General features: G+C 42.0%; 1 protein-coding gene across 2 annotated transcripts in view; it reads right to left on the bottom strand.

Moving 5' to 3' along the window:
* Positions 1-12,156, bottom strand: part of ANKRD28 (ankyrin repeat domain 28) — a 185,265-nt gene extending 173,109 nt beyond the window's left edge. For both annotated transcript variants that reach the window (XM_067737405.1, XM_067737409.1), the window contains exon 1: positions 11,841-12,156. In XM_067737405.1, the coding sequence (XP_067593506.1) occupies positions 11,841-11,867 (27 nt within the window). In that variant the 5' untranslated portion in view covers positions 11,868-12,156. The remainder of the gene's footprint in view (positions 1-11,840) is intronic.
* Positions 12,157-12,654: the final 498 nt, after the last annotated feature.

Genomic DNA, 12,654 nt, shown 5'->3' with positions numbered 1-12,654 from the left:
CTCTGATATTAACACATTGTAAATCAACTGTACTTCAATAAAATAAAAAAAAAACAAACAAGAAAACAAACATGGTTACCAAAGAGGAAAGGAGGTGGGGGAGGGACAAATTAAGAGTTTGGGATTAACAGATACACACTACTATATATAAAATAGATAAACCACAAGGTCCTACTGTATAGCACAGGGAACTATACTCAATATCCTGTGATAAACCATAATGGAAAAGAATATATATATATATCTTTGCTGTATACCAGAAACTAACACATTGTAAATCAACTATACTCCAAAAATAAAGTTTTGAGTATCATATAAGAAAAAGATCAAACACTTCTGTCATATCAAAACTACTAAAAGGTACCACTTACATATACCCAGCCTTTAAGAATCAGAAAAAATGGTCAGATGCCAGAAGATGTTTATCTAATGTTTCAATACACACTCCATTCCACACACACACACACACACAGCAGCAACCTATTCATTCTGTAACAGTGGTTCTCAGATGGATGCTTCACGATCTTCACAGACTGCTCCCATGGTTCCCACTCCACAAACTGTAACTCTGTCACAAATTTGTAAATATTTTACGCCTGCAAGGAAGCAGCTACTTTTAGTAGCTACTAAAAGTCTCAAATTTAAAAGAACTGAAAAGACAAAGAATTTAAATAATCCCCAATCACAATGGAATTAAATTAGAAAAAACCCAAAAAATTTAGGAAATCCACAAATGTTTGGATATTAAACAAGACACTTCTAAAGAACACTTGGGTCAAGCACAAAATCACAAGGGAACTTTTTAGTTAGAATGTATTTTGAACTGACTGAAAACAAAACCAAAACATATCAAAATTTACAGAAAAGGAAATTTATAGCTGTACACACAGATATCAAGACCTCAAGTAAGCTTCCAGCTTAAGCGATCAGAAAAAAGCAAACTAAATCCAAAGTAAGCAGAAGGAAAGAAATTATGTTAGAGGAAAAAATCAATACCATAGAAAAGATAAAAATAGGGGGAAAAAAATCAATAAAACCAAAAGTTGGTTCTTTGAAAAGACCAATAAAACTGACAAACCTTTAGCTAGACCGAGGAAAAAAATAATGAAGACAAATTACTAAAATCAGGAATAAAAAGGGGTACATCACCACCAACCTTAGAGAAATTAAAAGGATTATGAGGGAATATTTTAACAAGTTTATATCAACAAATTAGATATCTTAGATAAAATGAAAAAATTCCCTGAAAGACACAAATTACCAAAACTGACTCAAGAGGAAACAGAAAATCTGAAGAGATCTATAACAAGTGAAGAAACAGAACTACTAATTTAAAAGTTTATCACGAAGAAAAGGCCTGGCCCACACAGCTTCACTGGTGAATTCTACCAAACATTTAAAGAAGAAATACTACAAATCCTTCACAAACTCTTCTAGAAGAGAGCAGAGAACACTTCCCAGTTCATTCTATGAGACCAACATTACCCTCATACCAAAGAAACAGACATCACAAGAAGAGAGAGATAAAATATTAGCAAGCCAGGGCTTCCCTGGTGGCGCAGTGGTTGAGAGTCCGCCTGCCGATGCAGGGGACATGGGTTCGTGCCCTGGTCCCGGAAGATCCCACATGCCGCGAAGCGGCTGGGCCCGTGAGCCATGGCCGCTGCGCCTGCGCGTCCGGAGCCTGACCCCGCAATGGGAAAGGCCACAACAGTGAGAGGCCTGCGTACCGAAAAATATACATATATATCAGCAAGGCAAATCCAGCAACACACAAAAGGGATTACATAGCTTGGCTCTTCTTAAAACATTAAACAGAAGTTTACCATGCAATTCAGCAACTCATACGAATCTTCCCAAGAGAAATTAAAACACACATCTACACAAATTGAAGATTTGTGGCAACCCTGCATTGTCAAATGGTTCACGTTTTTAAGCAATAGAGTATTTTTAATTAAGGTATGTACATTGGTTTTTTTTTAAGACATAATGCTGCTGCACACTTAATACACTACAGTACAGTGTAAACAAAACTTTTACATGCACTGGGAAACCAAACAATTCACATGACTTGTCTTATTGCAATATTTGCTTTATTGCGGTGGTCTGGAACCAAACCTGCAATATCTCTGAGGTATACCTATAAATTAGTGGTTGCCTAAGGTTAAGAGAAAGGAGGGGAGGTTAGGAGTAATGGGAGTAACTGCTCATTGGCCCAGGGCTTCTTTTTGAGGTGATAAATATTCCAAAATTAGATTGTGGTTGATAGTTGCACAACCCTGAGTTTACTAAAAACAAAACAAAAAAACACATTGAATTATACATTATTTAATTTATACATTATTAAATTATTTTAATGTACAGGTTTTGTGAATTATATCTCAAAAAAGATGTTAAAAACAAATTCCAGCTCAGATTTAGTTTCTTTGCCCAAGGTCATACAGTAAGAAAGTGGAAGAGCTAAGTCCCAAGCCAAAGTATTTCAATACAGTAGTGGCTGCCATTTATCAAGTGCCAATTATGTGCCAGGGGTTTTACACACTCTCATTTAATTCAACAATTCAGCGAGCTAGACACAACTACCTCCCTTTTCTAGGCGAGGAAACACAAACTTAAGTGAAATAACTTGCCCAAGGTCACAAAGGGAATAAATAAATGAGCCAGAATTAAAAGTATATGTTCCAGCATTCCAGACATTCAATTAAGACTATCATAATTGTTTTCCATATCCATGAATGACATCTACTAATATTTACTTAACCTTTTCTTTAAGTCATTTGCTTCTTTTGCCCAGCAAAGCCACAGGAAAGAATGAAGGCATAACCTGAGAGGGTAATACTGGGGCTACAGACAAGAGTGGAAAAGGTAGAGGATAAGAATGTAAGACTGACATTAACAGCGCCAATGGGGGGAACTGTGGGTAAAGTGTCCACTGAGAGTCAAGGCTTGCTGAGAAGACGGCACAGCCTGAGAAGGGGTGGGAATGGAAAGGAATGAAAAATTCCAAGAGGCAGCAGACCAAGGTGAAGGGGAAGAGACTGAGGTGTGTTTAAGTTAGGAACTGAGGGTGGCAAAGGGTTTAAGAAAGGAGGCTGAGGTGGAAAAACAGATGAAAGCTGCAAGATGAGTAGGAATGGTTAATACGAAAGGGTACAATGAAGTGAGCTGGGAAACCCCCAAACAGGCCAGAGGAAAGTGAGACTGAAGCAGGACACCAGGCTACGGTCTTGAGTAGACTAGAAGCAAGGAAATGTGGGTCAACACCTGGAAGTCCAAGTAGACAGGTCACCCCGTAAAATCTCAAGAAACACACCAGTAGGAAAAGCTGTCCCACACTTCAGAAAACACTACCCTAGCCAATACTGCTCCAATCAGGAGCTCAAGACTTCTCAAGAGGTCAGTTTGTGGCCAAATTGAATTTAACCAACTAGGTGAAGTAGGTTCCAACACAGCAAAGCTCAGCTTCATTGTGGGTGAAAAGACGGGACAACCAATGATGAAAAAAGTTATGGTCAGACAAAAGGAATTCCAAGTTCAAAACTGTGGCTCCAAGACTTTGAGGAAACTAGAAAGTGAACAGGTAAGGAGTTCTTTTGACTATAATAGAATCTGGAGTCATAGGTAGGTAGAACATTGTTAGTAAGGAAAGAAAACACACACAGGTTGATTAGCAACATTTTAAAAGCAATAATTCAATAGCCAAAACACTGAAGGTTCTAAACCAGTAATACATCAGAACATACAAAATAATCCATGTATTGCTGATCATTTGTAATAGTTATGCAATCAAGTCAGTACATCTAAATTTATGTGAAAATGATATATAGAAATTCAGCTTTATGATAAAAGATTAAAAATAAGTTGTTTTATTAAGAGGCTATTTAAAATAATTCACAGTTTCTTTAAAATAGCAAGGTGGATTAACCATTATTTAACATATACACAATCTTCCAAAACATTTCTATAATACACCTGCATCGTCTTTTCATTTAGAACTCCAGACTAGTTTCTAAGTTGGGAAATACTCCCACCACGTTCCCTCCGTTGTCCCCGCTACAGTATCAAATGAGAATGTCTGCAAGGTTACAGCCCCCAGCCCTCCTCTACTGAAGTCTCTCGATTCCAGAACTCTCTATGTGAATCATTCAACTAACAGACATGCTGGTTTCTAACTACCTGCCTATACCTTGGATTAGGCTACTTACTGGCTCTGTGTGACTAATACTACACCTGCTCTTCCGATCTGTTCAGCTGGCTTCAACTGCACTGCCCACCCTTCATGCTGCAGTTTGCTTTTACATCCCTTAAAAGCCAGCTGTTGTTAACTCTGAAGTCCAACTAACTCCATTTCTCCAGGATGTGAATGTCACTTGCCTTGCTGTTTATAAAGTTCTCCCAGGGACACCATTCTCACTCTTGGCATAACCCAATCTGGCACTCTTGGAACTATACACCGCCTAGCATATAAGCTTTCAAAAAGTGGGGGAAACCTCTCACCATTCAGAGAACTATCCAACATAGATGCCTTTTGTTTACCCATCTACATACACATCCACACCAAACACATACATAAAATCTTTCAAAGTCCTGTTTGAATTATCTGATTTTATCCTAATTAATTTACACCAATAAAAATACAATACTAAAGATAGCTAAGTAGGTCCTTTCTGACTTTCATCATTTTTAATCCGGGAGCTCCCTCAAAAGGAAAAGAGGGGACTTCCCTGGTGGCTCAGGGGTTAAGAATCCGCCTGCCAATGCAGGGGACACAGGTTCGAGCCCTGGTCCAGGAAGATCCCACATGCCGTGGAGCAGCTAAGCCCGTGCGCCCTAACTACTGAGCCTGCGCTCTAGAGCCCTTAAGCCACAACTACTGGAGCCCACGTGCCGCAACTACTGAAGCCCGTGCACCTGGAGCCTGTGCTCCGCAACAAGAGAAGCCACTGCAATGAGAAGTCCGCACACTGCAACAAAGAGTAGCCCCCGCTCACCACAACTAGAGAAAGCCAGCACATAAGCCACAAAGACCCAATGCAGCCAAAAATAAATAATTTATTTTTTAAAAAAATGTAGTGTTCAACTGTAATAACTTGCATTCTAGGCTTCCAGAACAAGCATTTGTGTCAGAAGCAACTGCTTCCTAATTTCCCTTTTTAAATATCTTGTCCTGTGCTGCATGGTTTAATATTACCTGTGACCTTAAATCCGCAAGAGTAGAAAAGACATAACCTTTAACCTTATAATAAATCAAAGATGAAACCATCACCAATTAAGAATCTGAACTTAAATTTACTGCGCATAAGTGAACTTTAGCTGTGGGAGTAGTAATTCTATCTAGACTTTGTTTTGTATGACAACCAGTATACACGAAGAATCCTGGCAACTTTTCTTAAAATCAGTATCACATAAGGAAGGTAGATGAATCCCTCAATAGTATAACGAAGAACTGGGGCTAGGGACCGGAGTAGAAATCAAACCTAAAGTACTTGGGAACTTTAATCATCGTGTACGATACACTGTAACACTTTAAAACATTATTGGTTTAAATAACTGGAGATTTCATTTAATTTTCGTTTTAAATTATAAGTATTACTCAGTGATTGGCTTGATGTGAACTGTCCACAGGATACATAATCCAGAACAAAAAGGCTTAATCCTAAACTATTTCCTCCAGGCACAGAACATTTCCCAGGGGCATCTCAGTCTAGCCCAGGTATATGAATTTTACATTAGACTAGAAAAACGAAAAGGAAATAAAATGCCGAAAAACCTAATACAACCCATACCTAACTACTTGGATTATCTGCTTCTTTTTCACTACCATAATCAATGTTCAATTGCATTTTAATGTGTGATTGACCCTAGTGGGACTATGCAACAAAAAAGATTATCAATTGTTATATGAATATAAGACATAATTGTACACATAAGTGAGTCATTATTACAGCTATAACGATCCTTTAAAGATGTACTCATTTCCATTCAAACTTTGGCTTAGTAATTAATATACTCAGTTTATACTAAATTAAGAGGTTTTACATATGTTCTGAATTACAGCAGTAGCCACCTAACCAGTCTTGGGTGTCCCTATTTGTCTTTTATAATCTACTCTTCTAAAACCTGTAATGTAGCGGTTATTTAACTTTGGGGTGTCATGGGCCCCTCAGAAGATCTAATAAAACTATGAACCCTCTTGAGAAAAGTACATTTATGCACATTCCCCCTGAAGCTCTTCATAGCCTAGCTTAGACTTCCCATCACCTACCGATCCGTCCAAACTTCTTAACCTTGTATTCCAAGTACTTCATAATGTAGTCACTGTTAATTCAACTAATCTACCTCCAGTCCTTTCCAACTACACCCACCAATCGGGTCTATCTCCTAACTATCCCAACAGAAATATACCATCCTCTTTTTCTGGCTTGCCTTCTGGGTTCCCTCTTGTTGCTTTCCTGCCCAAATGTTTGCTCTCAACAAAGCCTTTCTGTGGACCTAAAATACCTCCCTTGCCATGAGGGTTTCCCTCTGCCTACAATCAGATCATCTGATCCTTTCTGAATTCAGAATCATGTTATCTCCATCTCTTACGGAGCACTCCATGTTCTTCACTGTATTATACAAAGCATTCAAAAAAAAAAGTCAAGAAACATAGAACACACTTATTTCTGAATTATATAGTAGTTACATTTCCAAAGAATATGCTCCATGTTTTTCCTCAACTTCTATAAACCTTTTCATGTGAAGTATCTCAGACGCTGTGCATTTATTTATGCATGTCTTCGCTCATTTTCTAGCCAGTAAGATTCTTAGGAGCAGAGATGGTAGCTACTCTACCCTGTGTCCCCCACAATCTCCAACACAAAGCAAGGAGACACTCGATATGGAATACTTGAACATATGGGCATCAGTGTTTTGGGGGCATTTCATACATTCTGTATCCCCAATTATAAGATTTTTCAAGGATCATCTAGTTTTTTCTCCTACTGAAAAGTCAAATAATGCTCTACCCTTAGTGAATGCTTGACAAGTGAGAACTTACTATCTGAAACAGTGATTTATTCTCATCCATACAATATCTACTCATTGATATGCCAACTTTGCTCAAAAAAAAAAAAAAAAAAAAAAAACAAACCATGGGCTTCCCTGGTGGCACAGTGGTTGAGAGTCCGCCTGCCGATGCAAGGGACACAGGTTCGTGCCCCGGTCTGGGAAGATCCCACATGCTGCAGAGCAGCTGGGCCCGTGAGCCATGGCCGCTGAGCCTGTGCATCCGGAGCCTGTGCTCCGCAACAGGAAAGGCCACAGCAGTGAGAGGCCCGCGTATCGCAAGAATTCTTACCTAATGACCATTAACCCAGGAGGGAACACAAAGATGGCTCCTACACAAAAATAATCCAAATGTGAAAACTATTATCCTTTTTAGTACTACTGCAAACAAAGTTTAACTTGAGTTATAAAACCAACTCGGAAAACAGAAAAAAACAACATCCAGACTATACATATGCACACTACCAGAGGCAATAAAACAGCACAAAAGTATAGAAACTTTTTTTAGAAAGTCTTAAACATGATATAAAAGTTTCTAATTGATTCACGCTAAAAGTATTATGCCAAGTGAAACAAGTCAGACATAAAAGGTCATATTGTATGATTTCATTTATATGAAATATAACAGGCAAATTCATAGAGATAGAAAGTAGATTAGTGACTGCCAGGAGGTAGGAGGAGGGGAGAACAAGGAGTGACTGCTAATGGCTTTTTTAAAGACTTTTTCTTTTTCTTTTTTAATTTATTCTTGGCTGCATCGGGTCTTCATTGCTGCACGCGGGCTTCTCATTGCGGTGGCTTCTCTTGTTGCGGAGCGTGGGCTCTAGAGCACAGGCTCAGTAGTTGTGGCACACGGGCTTAATTCCTCTAGGGCATGTGGGATCTTCCCAGACCAGGGCTTGAACCCAGGTCCCCTGCATTGACAGGTGGATTCTTAACCACTGCGCCACCAGGGAAGTCCGGCTAATGGCTTTTTGGAGTGATGAAAATGTTCTGGAATTAGACAGTGGTAATGGTTGTACAATTTTGTGAATATACTAAAAACTACTGAACATTTTAAAAGGGTGAATTTCATGGTATGCAAATTATATCTCAATTTTTTTTAAGTTTATGACCATTTTGGCTATTTTATCTCAGAGAAAACTGTTTTTTAATAGGAATCTAATTTTATAACAGTTTGTTTCCTCAAGCTGATCTAAACTAGTGGTTATAAACTGGTCCCCCTTTTTAAAACCACGGCTTTGAATTTTTCTCAATGTTATCTACCAACTTGCCAACACTTATAAATAGAAATTTTTCATAAGAATCTGTATTTCTGGCTTCCTACAAAAAACTGGAGTTCTAGAAATACTAGGCACACCTGCACAGAAACAATGGCCTGGAGCGAACAGCAGCTAACATACCTGCTATTTGCCATGATCCCCATCACTCCCTATTGTGTCCTAGATACTGAAGCCATGTATCAGCCGCCATTTAACTCCCCAGTTGTGAGTTTGTTACCCCTGAACCAAACAAAGACCATCTACCTTTCTTTTTAGGGTATACTATGAATCACTGCTGATAAAATGTAAGCCTGTAATTGGTCTGAGGGTACAAATTTCCAGCTATAAAATGAGTAGATCTGGGGATCTAATGTACAGCATGGTAACTATAATTAACAATGCTCTATTATATATACATAATTGAAAGCTGCTAAGAGAAGTAGATCTTAAATGTTATCTCCACACACATACACACACACACGAATGGTAATTACATGAAGGGATGGAAGTGTTAACTAACTTACTGTGGTAAGCATTTCACAATATATACATGTATAAAATCAAAGCTGTACACCTTAAACTTACATATGTTATATATCAATAATATCTCAATAAAGCCGGAAAATAACTTTTAAATGTAACCATGTATGATTACATTTTTAGTAACTGCAAAGAGAAAAAACCTGACAGTGACACCTGGTGAATAAAACCCTGCAACTGTTACAGATTCGTGCTGTTATAAACACTTTTTTGTGGGGGAAAAAATCCAGGGATGTTTCCTAAAAACAGGAAACAAATTCTTTTCATTTCATTTACAATTGAAAGTTATTTTCACCTAGTAATAGAAAATAGCACAGTAGTAACTTCTTACCCCCATATTGGTGTTGGCACAAAATGAGGGAAAGCTGTCTTACTCATTGTCATTGATTGGATATGAAAACTAACTGCTTTATTTACTCACTGATTTTATGTTTAAACCACCTAGAACCCCCTGATGCTTATATGCACAAAGAAAAACAACCCCTACCCACGTTTAGCTTCTATGTAATAGACTGTATTTACAAAGATGGAAAAAAGCAAAATACAGGGTGTACATGGAAATAACACAGAAAAGCAGATTCTACTACCTCCTAGTTCAAGTGTAAATGAGGACTGAGCTAAATGCTATGTCAACTACCTTTCAGCTTTAAAATTCTGTGTACTTAAACAGATCTCCTCCTTTCCTCCAAATAAAATAATTCGTCTAGCTGAACCGCCTGTCCTGTAGATGGGAAAGGTTAAAATAGTATTTGCATTCCATTTCATTTGTACCATCGCTTTTAACAGCTAATAAAATATCAACACATAAGATGACTTCTAAAAGCAGCTATTCCCTTCCTGAGCCAATTACTTAGTAGTTTATTAGAGGTAAACCCCAAGGTTCTTCCCCCCGCCCCCCGGCCCCAGCCATGCCACTTCATTAACTTGCCCAAATACCTTCAAGTTTACAGGTGACATTTTACATATCATCTTTACCACCAAGTATTAATAGATATTATATAAAACTGGAGTAGCATCACAATTGTTTCACAACTGCAATTCCTAAATACACAAATGCAAAGGTGCAATTGGATTTTATGTCCAACTGAAAATACAATCCTGTTTCTGTTTAAATCTGATGGTGAATAAAATGAGATGCTCTCCCAAAAGTTCACCAAATTTCTAACACACATAATCCAAACAACTTTCTTCAAAAGCGTAAGACGAGAAACAAAACAAAAATTGTTACCTCAACTATAAGTTATGGAACCACAAGGTGCCATTAGATTGGTAAAGATTAGTGGAGACCCTGGATCTTGAGTTACACACCATTAAGAGTACAACGTGAGTTAACTGTACAGGAATTGGTTTATGCTTTACCTCTTATTCTTTAATAGTGCTGCCCCACAGAACTTTCTGATGATACAGATGCTCCACACCTGTATTGTCCACTACCATAATCAAGAGCCACGTGGGGCTATGGAGCACCTGAAACGTGGCTAGCAGGAATGAAGAACTGAATTTATTTTATTTAAAATTAAAGTTAATTTAGGGACTTCCCTGGTGGTGCAGTGGTTAAGAATCCGCCTGCCAATGCAGGGGACACGGGTTCGAGCCCTGGTCCGGGAAGATCCCACATGCCAAGGAGCAACTCAGCCCGTGCACAACTACTGAGCCTGCGCTCTAGAGCCCGAGAGCCACAACTACTGAAGCCCGCGCACCTAGAGCCCGTGCTCCACAACAAAAAAAAGCCACTGCAATGAGAAGCTCGTGCACTGCAATGAAGAGCTGCCCCCGCTCGCTGCAACTAGAGAAAGCCGGCACACAGCAACAAAGACTCAACGCAGCCAAAAATAAATAAATAAATAAATAATAAAATTAAAGTTAATTTAAGTTGCCACATGTGGCTAGTGGCTATCATACTGGACAATGCAGTTCCACAATTTGAAATACAAAGTATAAGCTTGACTAAACACTAGGGTTTTTCAAAGTATCATGTCCTGATGATGTTAACACCAACTAAAAACTTTCTGATACCAAATGATACACAAGTTCAGCCATCAGCCTAAATAGAAAAGTCACTTATTAAATGACACTACTTAGATTCAGAATTTAAGGTACAATATTCACTAAGACAACATTGAAAAATATCTCTCAAGTTTTTCCCTCACTGTTTTTCAAAAGGGGAACTCACTTTCGGAATAGTTTCCCAATACATGCAATTACCTTCCCTTCAAATCTGTTCACTATCTTCTGTTCAGAAAAACAAATGGCAAAGATAAATTCTCAGCACTAAGGAGTCTACTGCGATTCGGTATATTTCACACGTTAATTTCCGTTTTCCTTCAAGGAGAGATTCAGATGTTTGGAAACCTCTGCATCGCCTGAAAGCCTTGTTACATCGTTCCACGTTTTCAGGTGTACAAGTAATTCTGATACAGTTGCGATTTCGTTCCTAGACACGAAATATTTCCTCAATCCAAGAGTCATGACAGTTTACCGCACTTCAGGTATTCTTGTATCAGCTCTTCCTGAGTCAAGAAAAGTAACCAAGATGGTGCACAAGATGTCAGAAGAAAACAAGTGTGGGAACTTGCACGTTGAATAACTACTCCCTGAGCAAAATCTCCTTTGACCCAGAGAGTCGGCCTCGAACTACCCGGCGACGCCAACAAGCCAGCAAGGTCGTGACCCTCGGTCACGGCCGCCGGCAGCGCCCCGCCTGGCTGCGGGAAGCCACCTGTTAGGCCCCGGCCTCACCTGGAGAGGAGGCGCGGACCCGGACGCGGGCGCCCGGCACTAGCGCGGACCCGCCCCTCCGCCGGCGGCGGCCGGAGGCGGCACGTGGGCTCCCCCGGCCGGGCTGCGCTGACAGGCGGGCCGCCGCGACCCCCGAGGTGTCCCCGCCTCCCTCGCACCGCCCCGCCGAGCGGGCGCCCAGCGGCCCACACCGCCGGCCCCCCCTTCCTCCCGCCTTCCCTCCCACCCCCGGGCCTGCCGCCCCTCGCCTACCTGGTCGCGGAGTTTGAGGAACGCCATGGCGGTCGGCGCCGCCCGGCCACCGCTCCCGCCCCAGAAGCTTCGCCTGCGCCCGGAGGCGGCGGGTCGGCGGCAGTGAGCTAAGGAGTCCGCGGGCAGGGGGCGGCACCGCCTCCCCGCCGCCCTCCGCAGCCGAGAGGTGAGGAACCGGAGGATCCCACCTCCTCTTCGAGGACTCCCCGCCCTCCTCCTTCCTTTCTTCCTTTTTCCCTCCGCTGTCTCCGCAGCCGCTGCCGCCTCACGCCCCCTTCTCGAGACAGCCGGGCAGCCCCCGCGGCCGCCCCGCTCCAGCCCGCGGCAGCCGCGGCATCCAAACTCCACTCCACAATATTACCACCACCGCCCGCCGCGATTGGCGGCCGCGCGGGGGAGAGGCCAGAGTAAGACGAGCGCCCATTGGCCACGCCGCCTCTCTCGCTCGGGCCCCGCCTCCCGGATGGGCAAGGGCGGGGGAGGAAGCGGTGAGGGTGGGCGCGGAGCCGGGCGCACTGGGCGGGGGCGAGCGAGGGAGCGGAGCCGGGGGAGGGGCAGCCAGGTGCCCAGGGCGCGCGCCCTGGACTAGGTGGGAGGAGCCCGGGCTTGAGGTGCGGGTCCCGGGAAGTGGGGGGTAACTGCCTGGGGCTCGCACGTGGAGGGAGCGTGCAGAACGCTCCCCAAAGCCGGAGGAGACTGCAGGGGCTGGGTGAGGGGTGAGGGGCCGGAAAGGGGGTGAGAGGTGGGCACCTGGGGGCTGCTGCCGTCCTGGGAGCGGCGAGGGGAGGGTGGCGAACAGGACTTGCACGTGGAG

The sequence above is a fragment of the Pseudorca crassidens genome, chromosome 5, assembly GCF_039906515.1.
Source record: "Pseudorca crassidens isolate mPseCra1 chromosome 5, mPseCra1.hap1, whole genome shotgun sequence".
NCBI lineage: Eukaryota > Metazoa > Chordata > Mammalia > Artiodactyla > Delphinidae > Pseudorca > Pseudorca crassidens.
Note: the sequence above shows the minus strand (reverse complement) of the source record. Positions and strands in the feature narration are given on the sequence as shown.